Below are 16837 nucleotides of genomic sequence, written 5' to 3'. Positions count from 1 at the left end.
ATACTTAGGACTAGTGAGGTGGAGCAATGTGTCTCAGGTACACTGTATGTGCTGAACCCATGTTTCATGTACCGATTGTTAAATTTCAGTTGATAGCATGTTGGTAGCTTAAAATCAGCTAGGGTGGGAGTGTTTACACCATAAAAATTGGCAGATGCTACACCCTGGAGTTTTTTCTCCCAGGAGAGCCAGCTGGTAGACATTTGGTAGCATACCTCTGCCAGAGTCATGCTGCCGGGCATGGTGCAGCCAGAATTTAGACCTGGTTGACCTGACTCCTGGGTTTATTACACTCTGCTACTTTGTTCCCTTGGTCCAGGTTGTAGAAGTCTCACTGCCTGCCCCATATCCAACCCAGTGTTCCTCCACCTACATTGCTCATTAGAGGTCCAGAGGGAGTTTGTAAAGATCCTGATGCTCAGGCCACACCCCAGACCAACTCCAGCAGGAATGGGATAGGAGAATTTATGTTGCTTGGTCCCTTGTCTGAAAGGGAGGGGCTTCTGTATCCCAATAAAGTGTTGAGAATCAAACACAGAAAGCCTAAGAATTCCCGTCAGTCTCTGTAATGTGTGTGTCCTGTGCTGTTCCCACATATGAGCCCATTAAATTGTCTCCAGTCTGAATAAGAAGTCAGTTCATTATACAAGTACCTGTAGCACCCATCATATAGGCCTGCTACAACTGAACCATCCAAATTATATAGCTCCACATGTAATAAAAATTAAAAACCTCTGAAGATTTATTGACTTGATAAGTGTGTGCCTATCGCCTCCAGCTATTTCACAGGTGATATTGGAAGCACACGCATTTCCTAGCCGGTCGTGGAGGCACTTCTAACGCTGTGACTCACCCCACTACAGAGGAGCCTGGCCCATCCAGCTTCTTCCCCGGCCTCAGTGACAGTCTGATCAAATCTAGTGTTTACGTTCTAAAAACACAGATTCTAAATCTTTTTCTCTCGGAGTCAAAACGGGCTAGTCAGAAATCACAGTGTGTCGTAAGCTGCTCCACCGGCACTGTCTGGCTGCAGCCTTGGGAGTGACCACGTGGCCCAAGGCAGCCCACCCCGCTGGGGCTGGTGACTCACCTTCACATGTCCAGTTGGGCACTGGTGTTCAGGAACTCTTAACAGAGTAGGCCCTGTCATTTTCTTCTACTGTTCTTTCCTCCAAAAGGAAATATAAACCTATGACCCTAACAAATTTTAATTAATTCCTGGTTTTCTGTGCCTGCTTTCTCCAAGGCAGACACAAGCAGAATGTAGTAACAGATGTTCACTTCATGCATTCCCAAGCAAGTCTTAATTATCTATGTCAAGAGGGGTCTCCTTTTAACATTCTGAAATGCTATTCCATTTACAAACAGCCCCCAAACTTGAAATGCTACTCCCATTTATAAACAGCCCCCAAACTTGAAATGCTACTCCATTTATAAACAGCCCCCAAACTTCATGTGAGCCCAGCAACTTGGGCTGTGGAAAAGATACAATTTGGCATTTCCTCTCCTTGTCCTGCCTTTGCCTCCTGTCTGTAGAAGCTTGAATTGGTGGTGAAAAAGTCAAAAGGGAAGGACCCAAGAAAAAGACAGATGATGAAGCAAACTGTTATAACACATAGCCCCCTTGTCGTCAGTAAACTTTTATTGAGTAATTACTCTGTGCAAGGTGCTGTGGCTAGAAAAGGATTGAGACACAACCTTTACTTTCTGCCTACGATGTGGTTAGGGGGCAGCTGTGTAAGAAAGACAAGGAACAACAGAACGAGGATGTTGACGCCAGTCAAGGATCCTGTCGCTATCACTCCAGGAGTTTGGAGGGCGGATCCAGAGTGGAACTCCACCTGTCTGTAGTGAATGAGCTGGCTGGGTAGGGGAGAGGCTCTGGTCTACCTGGATGGGTGGTAAATGTCAGAAGAAACCAGGATAGAGGGTGGCGTGAGTTATTTGCTATCTGCTAGTGGTGCTCCTTCCTTAGATACTCTGAAATCACAGAAAATGGCTACAGGTTTAGAAGAAAGTCAAATATATATTTTTGAAGCATTGAAGGCCACTCAAACACTTCTCTTTTTTAGATATTAAGATTCAGAATAAATGCTGTAGTACAGTGGTCCCCAACCCCCGGGCTGCGGACCGGTACCGGTCCGTGGGCCATTTGGTACCGGTCACAGAGAAAGAATAAATAACTTACATTATTTCTGTTTTATTTATATTTAAGTCTGAACGATGTTTTATTTTTAAAAAATGACCAGATTCCTTCTGTTACATCTGTCTAAGACTCACTCTTGACGCTTGTCTCGTAAGTTCGACAATTATATTTAAAAATACCACAGTTTTTATGCCGGTCGCATAATTTTATTTTGTACATTTATCCGTCCCACCCTAAAGGCCGGTCTGTGAAAATATTTTCTGACATTAAACCAGTCCGTGGCCCAAAAAAGGTTGGGGACCACTGCTGTAGTAGTAACCCTGCTTCTTGATTCATTTCTTTCCCTGGAATGTCATACAAGTCCACACTGATTCAAGGAAAAATAGAGCTCCCAACGCTAAGGAACAGTAAAACAGGCAAAGGCATAGAGAGAAGGCTTCCTGCAACCTGCCCAGCACACAGGATGCCACGGTGCCTGGCCGACAAGCTGCAGTGTTACTTCACTGAGTTCGTTTCTATTAGCTGGTGCTCCTCGGCAAGTGGCCAGCGCTGTGCCTGCCTGAGGTTACTAAGCTGCATGCCTGAAACTTGGTTATGCGGAGGTGCTCAGGGTGCAGCCCCAGGCTCTGGTCTGTCTCTTGGGGAGTCACCCATCACTCTTAGGCCAAGCTCCTCTGGGGCTCATCGCTGGGTTTTTGTGTCTCTTGACAAGGTGCTGTCATAGCAGGAGGGATGAGATGTTAAGTGACCTTCATTGCCCTCCATAGGTTCTGTCATTCCCTGGAGTACACTCGTTTGTCTTTTCCTCCTGCTGGGCAAAAGCCAACGCTGTCAGCAGAGGGAGCTCTTCCACAAAGCTCTTCCACAAGGTTCAGGAACAGAGCGGAGTCAGGGGCCTCAGGTCCAGAGACCAGCAGGAGCATCCCACAGAAGGGAATTCAGAGTCGGCCTCCAGCTTTATAGATGTCCATGCTTTCGCTGTTCCTAATGGGAAAGCCCCGAATTCCAAGTGCCACATCAAATGGAGGACATGCTTGTGAATAAATATTTGGTGAAAGATGAGACAGGAAGCAATGTCGCCTACCTACCTACAACATGACCTAAAAGAATATTGGGAGGAAATATATCAATATGTTAATTGTGTGTAAGGAAAATAGAGGTTTGGGTTTTTTTTTTATTTCTTCCTGTATTTTTTATGTTTTCTACAGTGAGTTTTACACTCAGGATTAAGAATTCATGGTGTGTTAGTCGTACTGGGCTGCTGTGACTACAGACCAGGAGGCTTAAACAACAGACATTTATTTCCTCACAGTCCTGGAGGCTGGAAATCCAAGATCAAGGATTGGTCGGCAGGGTTGGTTTCCCCTGAGGTTTCTCTCCTTGGCATGTACATGGCCGTCCTCTCCATGTCCTCACAGGGTTATCACCTCTATGTGTGTCTGTGTCCTGATCTCATAAGGACACCAGTGAGATTGGATCAGGGCCCACCCAGATGACCTCATTTTAATTAATTCACCTCTTTAAAGACCCTCCCTCTCACCAAATATAGTCACATCCTGAGCTTCTGGGTATCAGTGCTTTATCCTGTGAATTTGGGGGCCCAATTCAGCCCTTAACACACGATGTTATTAGAACTAAACTTCTGCATGGCTGAGCGCAGCCAGACCTTGGAGGGGGGCTGAAGGAAGACAGCTTGCTCTGAGCTCAATGATCCCTGTCTCTCCTCAGGAAAGGCCGAGGGGAATGGCAAGATGCACGTCACCCTCTGTGACTTCATTGTGCCCTGGGACACCCTGAGTACCACCCAGAAGAAGAGCCTGAATCACAGGTATCAGATGGGCTGTGAGTGCAAGGTAAGCCAGCACCTCCTTCTGGGAACATCACCACCGCCTCCAGGAGGACTGCCAGGGTTTGACTCCTGGCTTTCCAGGGCCTCTCAATGCAGAGTCCCAACATTGCACAGGCCTCTAGGGATGTGTGGCCTCCCCATGGGTGAGGCTTTCTGACAGGGATAGGACATTTGGGCCCCAGTCTGGCCAGTACCCTGAGACATACCTCTGCCAAGGGATATCTGAGAGGTAGAGGAATCTGGCCGTGTGGACCATAGCTTCTAAGAAGGGAAGCCTTCTAGGAGAAGGAGTTTTGTGGGGAGAATATGGTCCTGTGAGTACTTTTTCCAAAGGTACATGTGTAAAGACTGTGCTTTGTGAAGGTGTCCCAGGTGTCACACTTTTGCCAGCGTCTACAACACGTGGGGGCCTTGTGAATGTGGGGTCTGTGTTGGTCATGTCTGAGCCTTCAGTCATCCTTTTTTCTTTTTTTTATAATGGTCCCACTGGGTACTTGACCTTTAAAAAAAATTTTTTTTTAATTCATTCATTGATTTGAGAGAGAAAGAGAATGTATCTACTTATTGATACATTCATTGGTTGATACTTGTATGGACCCTGAGCTGGGATTGAATCTTCAACCTTGGTGTATCAAGATGATGCTCTAACCCAATAGTTCCCAACCCCTGGGCCGCGGACTGGTACCGGTCCACAGAGAAAGAATAAATAACTTACATTATTTCCATTTTATTTATATTTAAGTCTGAACGATGTTTTATTTTTAAAAAATGACCAGATTTCCTGTTACATCCATCTAGGACTCAATCTTGATGCTTGTCTTGGTCACGTGATACATTTATCCGTCCCACCCTAAAGGCCAGTTCGTGAAAATATTTTCTGACATTAAACCGGTCCGTGGCCCAAAAAAGGTTGGGGAGCACTGGGCTAACCAATCGAGCTACCTAGCCAGGGCCCAGCCCCCCTTCTTAAAAAGTGGCCCAAAGGTTGTGCTGAGCATAGTGAGAGCATCACCAACACTCATGCAGCGGTAGAAGATGAGCTGTCCTCCACAGCCCCCAGGCCTGGATCCTGTTACCACCCTCCCTCCCTACCAGCCCTACCCAGGAAGCACTGCTGGGTACCAGGCACCCCTCTGCGTCACCACTAGTGAATGTTGGTCCAGAAGGTGCTGGGCCAAGCACGAGCCTGTGGAGAGGCTGCTGGGACTGGCCAGTGCTGGTGGGCACTGGGTGTGTGGCGCTCCTGCCCATCCTGTCGGTCATCAACAGCCCAGCCCTTAGCTCATTCGAAATGAGTGTTCTCACCTGTGGCTCCCCATGGGCTAAGCAGACTCCTCTGTGCCCAGCACAGAATCAAAAACAAGCTCTTCCTTTGTCTTCACTTGGCTGTGAAGGTCTCACCCTCTTGTAGCCTCAGCTTCCTCAGACCAGTACTATTTGCTGATCTCCTCTGAGCCCAGGTGTGCTTGAACAAGATGCCACCCTTTTTATTCCACTTCCTTTGTTGCAGTTATTACTCATACTCCCAGGGGGATGGGGCTGAGGTAAAGTTTTCTTGCTGTGCTCAAAGAAGGTAGACCAAATGTCCCAAAGCAGAGGGGTGCCTGCACTGGTTGGGGGTGCTGAGGGGGTGCACAAGGTTTCCTGGCTTCATCTCCCCTTGGGCAGGCCACCTGCTGCCAGTGGAGCAGGTTGCACTCCAATCCCAGCTCCCCGTGCTGCTTTCCGGCGGGCATTCCCTCAGCACACTGCCCTCAGCCAGGCGTGCGTTGCTGGGTTCTGGAGATGCCCCTGAGTGGCCTTGTTCCCTGATTTGAGTCCTCCTCCGTGCCCTCTTCCCAGATCACGCGCTGCCCCATGATCCCCTGCTACATCTCCTCCCTGGACGAGTGCCTGTGGATGGACTGGGTCACAGAGAAGAGCATCAATGGGCACCAGGCCAAGTACTTCGCCTGCATCAAGAGAAACGATGGCTCTTGCGCATGGTATCGTGGAGCAGCGCCCCCCAAGCAGGAGTTTCTCGACATCGAGGACCCATAAGCAGGCCAGCAGCACCCCTGTGGCCAACTGAAAAGCCTCCAAGAGTGTAGACTGGTCCAGTTCTGACATCCCCTCCTGGAAATAGCATGAATAAAACAGTCATCCAAGTGGGTCTAAATTAGTGTCATTCTCCTCCCCGCCCTGTTTCCCCCTTTAACACGGCTGTGGTTCTGGAGGAAAAAGTCGGTCCTATACTGCCCCTGCCAGCCTGGGCTCCGTGAGTGTCAGTCTCGATGCTGGGCTGCAGGCCGGGGTGGGACCCGGGCTTCCCCTCCAGGCCCGGCCTTGGCACTGTTACAGATGCTGAGCAGGCAGCACTTAGGGGAACCCTCCTACAGCCTGGTTAGGGCAGAGCCTGGAAATGTGCATTTTTCAGAAACTTGAGGGTCGTTGCAAAACTGTGTAGCAGGCCTACCAGGTCCCTTCATCTTGACAGGGGCATGTCCCTCATTTCCTGCCACTTCCATTCCTCTGGCCCTCAGGTGTCAGTCCCTTCCCCTTTCAAGTTTCCTCCCCTCACCCCCAAGCTCCTCTCTGCTGACCATGGACTCCCTCAACTGTGACTCCTGTATCTCAGGAGCAGCTTGTTTTCAAAGGAGCCCTGATTACTCTTATTAATTCACAGAATTCCAGTGGGAGCCGCCCTCTGGGCTGTGTGATGTGGGGGCAACAGGCCTGGGCTTCAGCCAAGGCATTGCATTCCCCTTGCATACACACACATTCCTCAGCACTTAGGGGGAGTGTGGGGCATTCCGCCCTGAGGACAGACATTTGGGGGACACTTGACTGCCCTTGCATTTCACTTATGAGCTTCTGAAGTCCCTCCTGCTTTCCCTCCTCATTCTGCCATTGGTATCTGGACCAAGTTGTACAGATTGGCTTTGCGGGGCATTGTGTGTGGCCCATGGTGTGAGCTAGCTGTGCTCTCTGTGTGCACATCCTGGGGAAAGCAAAAGCTCGGTCCTGCTGTGTACCCCTTACCTGAGAAGGTTTAGTACGATCCCTTCCAAGACCGACAGCCCAGTCCTGTCCCTGGACTCCTGTGAGGGAAGTTAGCTAGTGTCTTATGTAGTCCTATCTAAGGAGGATGAATTTTGGTGGCAGGTGGCCCCAGTGCAACTCATTTCCTTCTGGGCCTCCAGGATACCGTGCTGGCTTTAAGAGACATCTCATTTTTATAAATATGAATTTTCAGATAGCATGTGAACCCAAGTTGCAGGTGTGCCAACCTCTGCTGACATTTCTTATATTACAAAGATGTCCCCATTAAGAAACCCCATTCCTAGGGAACTAGGGAACCTATTTAGTATTCCCTAAAAATGGTTTTCTGATGCCAGCAGAATGGGGGTTAACACAGGCAGAAATTCCTCAGTAAGAATAAAGATAACCTTTTAAATCCTACTTGCTTTTTAAAGACAAACTGTTCTCAGTCTATCATGCACAAGATGCAAGCATATGCACACATTAGCTCAGGTACACACACACACACATGAAGCCCAGGTCTGTTGGTCTGAGTGGTCCTTCTGCAAAATATTTCCAAAGTCATCATCTTCCAAGTCTGCTCTATTCTGCAGTGACCCCAAAGCACCTATAGAAGACCCCTGGCCCCCAAGTGGCATGCAGCCCCCCCCGTGCCCGCCCAGGACCTGGTCAGTATAGACTTTTGATGACTTCCCTTTCCAGAGAAGACTAGAGGACCCAGGAATTAGACCTTCTCCAAGGGCACTGTCATGCTGTATAGTGATAGGAAGTCTGTGAGGTGTCATGATGGACTGGTCCGTGTGACTCAGTATATACAAGAACACCAGACCTTCCAATCCATAAAACAACCTTTCCTGTTTGCTTCCTGTATGGTGTTATTATATCACATGTAATCTTTACTCCTGTTTCATCTGACTTTTCCAATGTTTTTGTTTGTTTCTGACATCAGTTATAATCATTCCTGTGCTGTGTTTTTTATTATCCTTGGTAGGTGTTAGACTTGCACTTTTTTTTTTAGAGGTTTCTGCATCGTGGAAGCATTTGGCTCAGAGTGGAAAGCATGGATGATCCTAGCCTAGGATGGTGGGTCCCTTCAGCTCTCATCTTTATTCTTTTGAGTATCTGTCTCCCACCTTTGCTCTGGTTCAAATTATTACAAAGAAAAGAACCTTTGAGTCAGTCAGTTCTGAAAGATGGCGTCTATATTTAATCCATGCACAATGGTCTGTTAGCCGTGCCGAACAGAAAAAAAAAAACACCAATAGGAAGTGCCCAGTGGCAACCAAGAGACAGAGCCACTCAAATACCTTCACAGTCAACAATTGCAATAAATACACAGTTTAAGAAGGCCGTCCATTCGGTGTTGTTAATTTATGTTATATTCTAAGCATTGCTCTTTCTTTCCTCTGTTGTCTCAAAATATTTAAAATAACGTTTACATTGTAGTTGTTTTCAGATCTTTGCTTGCTAAGTCATAAGAAATATTGGACTTGCTGCCATAATTTAAAGCTTTGTTGATTTTTGTTTGGATTTTTTTTTTTAATTTTGGGACGATGTGTTTTTTGCTGGAATATGAAGTCTGAGACCTTCCTGTGCTGGGAACACATGAGAGCTGCTGGGAGTCGATAAGCAGACTTCGCATGTCTCCAATGCTTTGTATCATTTCTTTTTTTTTTGAGCGATCACTCTGTCAATGGACAATAAACAGTATTATCAAAGAGAGCTTGGCTGTCTCCATGTGACTGTGTGTGACATTCAGAGCATAGGCCTTTTTGTTCTCACACGCGCGCACACACACACACACAAGCAGAGCCCTACACCCACTTTGCATCTCCCATGGGGAGGATGCACGCTGGTGTCTTCCCTCCCACCCATACCCCTACCCCCCTGCTCAAGATTATCACGGAGGTTCACCTCTAAATGTTTCAGTATATACCTCTAAAAAAATGAAGACTGTTTTAAAAACATTCTCCAAATACCTTTACCATACCTTAACGATTAATTAGAACCCACAACTGTCCTTGACTACCCAGCCAGTGTTGCTATCTCTCTAATGTTCTCATGAATGCTTTTCTGCAGTTTATTGGTTTGAATAAGGATCCACATAAGGTGCACACATACGTGGCAAGTGCTCCCTGGAGTCTCTAATTCTGTAGGCCATCTCCTCCCCACCCCCCTGCCTCCCTCCTTTTCCTCTGTGCCAGGAAAGATGGCCCCATCATAATTTAAACTCAAATGAAGGTCCTATTACTTCAAGTCATCATATGAAAATTCTTGAGTGATATGTTTAAACACCTGCCCACCCCTGGCCCACAGGCAGAATCTCTTATTCCGAGGATACCCAGAGTACTTGTTTCCTGTTTTGTGCAGCGTTTGTGTAATCTACGAAAACAAACTTACCAATGCCTTTCTGAAGCATGAAAGAGTTAAGGGAACAATCTTCGCACTTACATCTGTGTCACCAAGCATTAAATGCCATCCACTTAATATCACTGACTGCAGAAATATTCTGATTGTTTTTTCTATATGGTGCAATATATGGGAAAACTGGCTCAGAGCAGCATCTGACAATAAGACCCAAACTTCCTGTCATACAAGTGACCTTCCTTGGCATTTTTGACATTTGTGCCCGTCTTTACCTATGGGCCCCGTTTGGGGTCTTAGCAGACCATTACTACCAGTTTCGTTTATTTTAGGTACTCAGGGTCTAACATGACATTTTAAAAAAACACTTCTCCTCATGGAAAATTTTGAACATATACAAAAATGAGAGTGATATAAAAACTTTATGCACCCATGATCCAGTTTCAACAACTATCCAAGTTTTCTTGTTCTTTGCACACAACTTCAAATCAGTGTGGAGAGCCCCATATGGGGTGACCAGGTTGTTAGAGAGTCTACCGGACACTAGTATTTCCCCCTTAGTTTTGCTCATTCTGTGAAAGAACGGAATGGGGCAACTGCGGACAGCTGGCTCTCTGGTCAGAACATCCTACAGAGAGGGGGTGAGAGTGGGAAGTGTTTAGAGAGGGGGAGAAAGAGCTGCCAGGACTGGTTGAAATACTTTAAAAGTTTGGGTAGTACTGTCTTTTCACTCCTAATTACTAAGGGATATGTTTACCTAACCTAACAGTTTTTTAAAAAGTCAAACCGAACAGTGGACCTTCAGATACTTTGCTACGGTCAGTTTTATACAGGTGATATACTGTTACCATAAGTTTTGCATTAAGACTTTGAAGTTCATGGCCAGGTCTACCTCTGGCCTGGAGTTTGAGCTTTGAGCCAACCCACAATGCACCTCATCACAGGCAGTTGCCTTGAATATCTTTCAGTGAAAAAAGGTGCTTTGATTTGGAGAAATCATTTAGCTGTAATAGATTTTTTTCTCCTCCAAGAACCAAAGTGATTGTGGGGGAAAAAGGACATTCATAAACATAAGCTAATTCTGCACACTTTCATGCTGCAACAACTGGGAGAAATAGTTCTTTCCAATTAAAATACAAAAGTAAGACAGCTCCAAATTGAGTCTTCAGAATGGTGGGGTGTCGGCTGGGGGGGTCATAGGAGGAAGGTTGAGTGTTAGGAAGATTTGAGGATGGGATCCAAGATTGGGGCAGAAGTAGTGCTGCTTGCATTACCCCAAAATAAAGAAAGCTGAAGGTCTTACTTTTAGGCCAATCATGTCTTGCTTTGCCCCTTTAAACAGAGTAGGGGAGGGGCGGGGGGAAGGACCAGAAGCAAGATTCTAATCCAGGGGTCGGGAACCTTTTTGGCTGAGAGAGCCATGAACGCCACATATTTTAAAATGTAATTCCATGAGAGCCATACAATGGCCCATGTACGTTACGCATTATCCAGTAAAAATTTGGTGTTGTCCCAGAGGACAGCTGTGATTGGCTCCAGCCACCCGCAACCATGAACATGAGTGGTAGGAAATGAATGGATTGTAATACATGAGAATGTTTTATATTTTTAACTTTATTTTTTTTAATTAAAGATTTGTCTGCGAGCCAGATGCAGCCATCAAAAGAGCCACATCTGGCTCATGAGCCATAGGTTCCCGACCCCTGTTCTAACCAATGGGGCTGGTTATAGACCCGGCCTCGGTGTGGTGGGATGCTGGCCATGCAGGTGCCCTCTGCCCAGCATGTAGCACAACTTCAGGCTCCCAGAAGGAAGCATCAACAAACATGGAGGCACATGAGCTGGGAATGGAGGAACCCCTCCAAATCCAGGTTCCCAACACTAACCTGGCAAGCAGACTTCCCAAGGAAAGCAGTCAAGCCTGCTGGGGTAACTCTTGTGCATGCAAGTCCTCTCCATTTCTTTTCATGATCTGTCCTCCAGACTTCTTAGAGGAGGTGATGCCAGATGTGGTGGTTGACCTCATAGGACCTCCGGGGAGAGATGTCCAGGAGGCACACAATTCTAAAGATGGAGGGAGAGTGGTCTGCCTCTGCACATTTGGAATCTGCCCACCTATAGCCCTGGTTACAGCAGCAATAGCAAAGGATGTGTGCTTGCACCATACGTGCTCCTGTTACTTAAAAGAGACAAATTATTTTCCAAAATGGTTGCTTCATTTTACCTTCCCTGCAGTCTTACACGGGTCTATATGCTCCCTATTGTCTCCAACATCTAGTTTTTATAGTTAGCTGTTCTAGACAGTGTGCAGTGTACCTCATGATGGTTTTAATTTGCATTTTTCAGGTGACCTCTGAGATTGAACATACCGCCAGAAGATTCCACTCTGAAGGCCTCTATGAGGGAAGCTGAGGGCAGCAGGGCCATAGTGTGGGTGGCCAAAGGCTCCTCCCAGCATCTAGGTCTCAGATTACATTCTCAGGCCGGGGTGTAGGCCTTTCCCACTGTTTCTTTGGTAAAGGTATGAACTTGGAGCCTAACAAATAACTGGGTTTAAACCCCCAGGTCAGTACCACTTGCATGCTGGGATCTTGCACACTCAAGTGTCCTCATCTATAAAATGAGAACCATGTGTTTTGTAGGGGTGTCACAAAGATTAATTCAGACGTTGGTCAAGTAGGCAGCTTGGTATCTGGCACATATGAGTTCAGCAATGGAAATAAATAGTAAATACCATTGGTTTTGTTATGAGAACTAAACAGACACTAGAGATCATCTTTATTTTCTTTGAGGAAATGGAGGCTAAGGATTAGTTAAAAGAAGTGTTCAAAAAACCCTGCCAATTAAGAGTTGGAATAAAACCCAAATCTCCTCATTCCCCTGCCTGCTGCATCCTCATCCCTACCACCCCCACCCCCCCCCCACCCCCCGCTACCTGCCTCAAACTTTTAATCCCTCACAGAAACATTGGTAGCAGGCCAAGAGCAGTGAAAACCGTCTTTGAAACACTGAGGGCACAGACAGTACTCACACTGGCACAAATCTCAACCCGAAGCTTAGTCGAGGATTCTCAGGTGGGGAATAGGCTCCTACGGTTTTGTCTCTGCTCATTTAATTTTTCAAAACAAAACAAAACAAAACAGGAAGACTCATGTGTTAACTTCACAGTGCACTTTGTTCCCATTACACACATTCTCTCCTTCCATCCCCCAGTTGAAGGACTGGAAGAGGGAGCTGAAGACGAAGACACAGCAGACAAGGCTGTGGACTCCAGTTTTGTGTTTTGGGAAACCTTTATTCCCACTATTTGCTTCCGTGAGAACTGTGAGGTCGGTTGGCAATGGGGGAAGGTCACATGAGGAACCAGTTCCGGGGACTTTGGCCAAAACCACCCACACCCATGACCGCCAAAAGAAACGGCCCAGGAGCACTTTGAAAAAATCTGTCAGTCAATGAAATTTTGCCATGACCACCACCCTACTGACGCTATAAATTACCCCGGGTGAGGGAAGCTGTGCGACTTCCCTGGCCCGTCTTGCGGACCAGTGAACCTCGCCCAGGATGTGCTCTAAATAAAACATTTTGCTTGTGCACACTTGGTGGCTACGTCTTTCTTTCTTCCACGGCGGAAAATACCTAACACTCAGAGCTATATTCAACACTGCACAATTTGGATCAGCTATACCCCGTGTTTGTCATATGCAGCCAGTTTATTAATAAATCTCCTCTTATTAATAAAACTCCTCAAAAATTAATTTGGACTTGGTGTCTCTACGTAAACCTGGCGGAACGCTACTTTACAACATTTGGGGGCTCATCCGGCATCTGGTGTTCCATGTCACCGGGTAGAGACACCCAGATCGGCTGATCTCTCCGGAGGGTTGCCTGACCCTGCTAAGATCTCAAGGAGAGGCGCCACCTGAGACGTTCCAGGGCTCCCCGTCTTCCTGTGGTGTTCGGACAACTCTTTGGCAGACACCCCAATCTCAAAATTTGACAATTCAGCGGAGAAATCAAGGAGGTAGGTAAAGCAACTATTTTGCTTTACTGAATTCTAGCTTTTTGTTCTGAATTCTAGCTTTTCTGTTTGGAACTAATCAATTTGGACTATTGCGTAGAGGACCGGACGCAGTTGCACTCTCGCAATAGGCTCTCCAAAACCGAGACGTCAGTGGAGAGTTTTGGGTCCTGTCTCGGGCTTTTCTGGGACACGTCTGGTTGTGCTCTAGGAAGACAATTAGTGGGGACTGATTCCTGCCTCGGTCTTCTAGGGACATCTAGTTGTGCTCTCAGAATAAGATATTAGTGAGGACATTTGGTGGTGCTCTCAGGAAGAGACCTGAGTAGGCACTGAGCGAATCAGTCCTGTCTTGGACTTCCAGGGACACTTTTGTGCTTGTTGAGATCTCATTCTTTGCTTTCATTGTTTCTGTCTAAAACCCCTGAGTAATTGATGTGTGAGTAAGGATCTCTGATGCCTGAGCCTAAGCTCCTGTGAAGAACGTGGCTGGGCGAGCACCTGAGAGGCCCCTGATGGGGGAACCCCTTCCTTTGTCTATTGAACTGTGTGCCTAAAAGTCAAGTATAAATGTAAATTAGTAAATTGTCTGTTTTTTAAGTTCTCTTTGTTGGTCAGGAAAATCTCTGGTATAATTTTAATTGGAATAAGTAAAACACACTCATTTAAATTTCTTGATTTGTGTGATTGTATGTGAAGTCTTTGTTTAATGTCTAAATGTGTCTGTTTTTAAGGCCTGAATTAAGTTCTTGCATGGAAAAATAGGAAATTTCTGACTTAAAACCAGAGGGCAAAAGTGAAGGGAAATTTGTAAACTTCATATGAGCTAGTGGCTGTTCGCTGGTGCCCACAAATTCATAGAAGTAAAAATTCATGGAAGTATTAAAAATTCTTAAATGGTGAATTATTCATACTGTAGATTCTCTTTGTTCATCCGAGAAATCCCTCATGACATTTCATGGTATGGGCCTTTTTCCCCGGACTCACTAAATCTCTTTTTTTTTGGATTCAAGACCTCTGGTTTCAGGGCACTCTGTCTGACTTCTCCCCTGAAGAAATTGTTCTCTTCTGTTAGCTCCTGCCTCTTGTCTTGTGTAATAATTGACACCTCTGTAGTCAAACATCCTTTATTCTGAGTACTAATTATTATCTGTCTTATCTTTCTTGCCTTTATTGGTGTGCTGATCCCTGCATTCTCCCAGACAGTTTCAATTTTGTAAATCAGTGCCCTAGCTGTTAAATATGGGAGAAGGGCCCAGTACACGGAAGACCCCCTTAGGTTTCTCCTAAAGCACTTTCAAGAAGCCTATGGAGACAACCGTGGGTACGGGATTAAACGGTCAAAAAGAAGACTTTGCACTCTCTGTGAATCAGAATAGCCCACCTTCGGGGTTGGATGGCCATCGGCTGGGACTTTTAATCCCTGGGTGGTAAAGGCAGTCTGGAATATCATGACTGAGGATCCAGGCCACCCTGACCAGTTCCCTTACATTGATCAATGGCTAAACTTAACAATGAACCTGCCACAATGGCTAAAAGCATGCTCAATACAGAAAGGGAGTTACATCTTCCTAGTCCGGCCAGATTTACATGTAGGACAAAAAGGGGATTTGAGAGAAAGGACGAGGACTTCGTTAAGAAAGAATCAGTGCACATATTGCAAAATGGAGAGGGCTGAGGAATGCGCTCTAGGAAATGTTTCTTCAGCCTCTAGGAAAAAAGGGCAGCAAGTGAGCGATTTGAGTGAGAGAAGAGTAAAAGGCCGGGCCAGGACATGCCATGTGCGGAACGACGGGGTAGGGCTGTGGCCGCAGAGAGGCGAGCGCAGGCCTGCTCCCCCCCTTTGCGCTTGGCCAGGCTGGGGTTCAGCCTGCCTTGGGTTGTGCAAGAAGGGCCAGGTAGAAATGTTTAGAAAATAACAAACCACAGGTGTAGACCTTGTTAATTATTAGTTTCTTGAAATGAATTACAGCTCCACGAAAGAGAATGAGTGATAGGATTATAAGGGATGGGATTGTCAGGGACAGGCCCTCCGCTGCCTCTCCCCTTCCCCTCCCCTAAGACTTGAAAGTCATAGGCCCTCCATAGGAACTCTGGTCGGCAAACTGTGGCTCGTGAGCCACATGCGTATCTTTGGCCCCTTAAGTGTGGCTTTTCCACAAAATACCACGTGTGGGCGATACCTCGATAAGGAATGTACCTACTTATATAGTTTAAGTTTAAAAATTTGGCTCTCAGACGACGTCAGAGAAATGGCGTTGTAAGGAGTGATACCGATAAATCTCCCACAAAATTCAACAAGATCTTCAACCAAAGACAGAAATACCTATCCTTGGAGCCTCCAGAAGTTCCACACTAAACGTGAAGGTATGATTGAGCGAAAAATTGACTAAATATATAATCAACCCCGAAGGCAATAAGGAGGAAGAAACACTCCACCTTCTTCACTAACCTAAATAAGGGCTGCTTTCATTGGGAACTGAGAGTATAGGAACTAAGGCGGGCATAGGGTGTGAATAGAACCAGACTGTGGCACAAACATCCGAACCAGGCTGTGGCACGGACATCCAAGCCGAGGAAAACCTGTGCTTGTGGCAACCCAGTCAACACAAGCTAATGCTTGCGCCAAACCCAGACAAAGAAAGGCACTTGAAACAGCCATCCACCCCGATCTCTTGGTCGGCACACGCAGATAGTAGCGACAGATTCCTCCTAGAGCCCCAGGAGTGGGCTCCCGTGTTACTGGACAGAGGGGCAGGGTCAGAGGCCTTTCTGTGGGCTGAAACCGGAGTCTCGGGGATGCCCCTGCACCCCGAAAAGCAGCGCATGGGGAGTGAGTTGGAGCGAAATTTCCTACGCTCGAACTTTTCTGTACTGGCGGGGCACCTCACTCAGAGTGAGAGGCAGCTGGCCTGATCTCCTGGTCTGTGAGTGCAGAAAGTGGGCGAGAGATTCCCCCGGGAGTGGGTGCCCATGTTTCCAGACAGAGGGGCAGAGTCAGAGGTCTTTCTGTTGGCCGAAACCAGAGTCTTGAGGTCGCCCATGTGCCCCAAAAAGCAGCACGCATGGGGAGTGAGTGGGAGAGAAATTTCCTACACTGGAACTTTTCCGTGCGGGCGGGGCGCCTCACCAGGAGTGAAAGGCGGCTGGCCGGATATCCTGGTTGGTGAGCGCAGATAGTGAGCAAGAGATTCCCCTGGGAGTGGGCGCCCGTGTTCCTGGACAGAGGGGCAGAGTCAGAGGTCTTTGTGTGGACCGAAGCCCCGCCTGATTATACTAATGGCTCTGACTGATTGAGCCTTACCCAGAGCCCTGTGCTGAGTGGGAATAGAGTGGGGATTTTCCAGCTGTTTGAGCCTCTTACTCCAGGCAGAGGCAGCAGCAACCCCATAGCTGGATCATCAGGCTACTAATTGAGGAAGGAAAGACTAGGAGAGAG

General features: G+C 46.9%; 1 protein-coding gene across 1 annotated transcript in view; it reads left to right on the top strand.

Moving 5' to 3' along the window:
* TIMP2 (TIMP metallopeptidase inhibitor 2) overlaps positions 1-8738 on the top strand; it is a 51489-nt gene extending 42751 nt beyond the window's left edge. The window contains exons 4-5 of the mRNA XM_066381427.1: positions 3875-3999; positions 5838-8738. Of these exons, the coding sequence (XP_066237524.1) occupies positions 3875-3999; positions 5838-6035 (323 nt within the window). The 3' untranslated portion in view covers positions 6036-8738. The remainder of the gene's footprint in view (positions 1-3874; positions 4000-5837) is intronic.
* The last annotated feature ends 8099 nt before the right edge of the window (positions 8739-16837 follow it).

This window comes from Saccopteryx leptura, chromosome 4 (assembly GCF_036850995.1).
Source record: "Saccopteryx leptura isolate mSacLep1 chromosome 4, mSacLep1_pri_phased_curated, whole genome shotgun sequence".
Classification (NCBI taxonomy): domain Eukaryota; kingdom Metazoa; phylum Chordata; class Mammalia; order Chiroptera; family Emballonuridae; genus Saccopteryx; species Saccopteryx leptura.
This window is presented reverse-complemented; position numbering and strand designations above follow the sequence as displayed.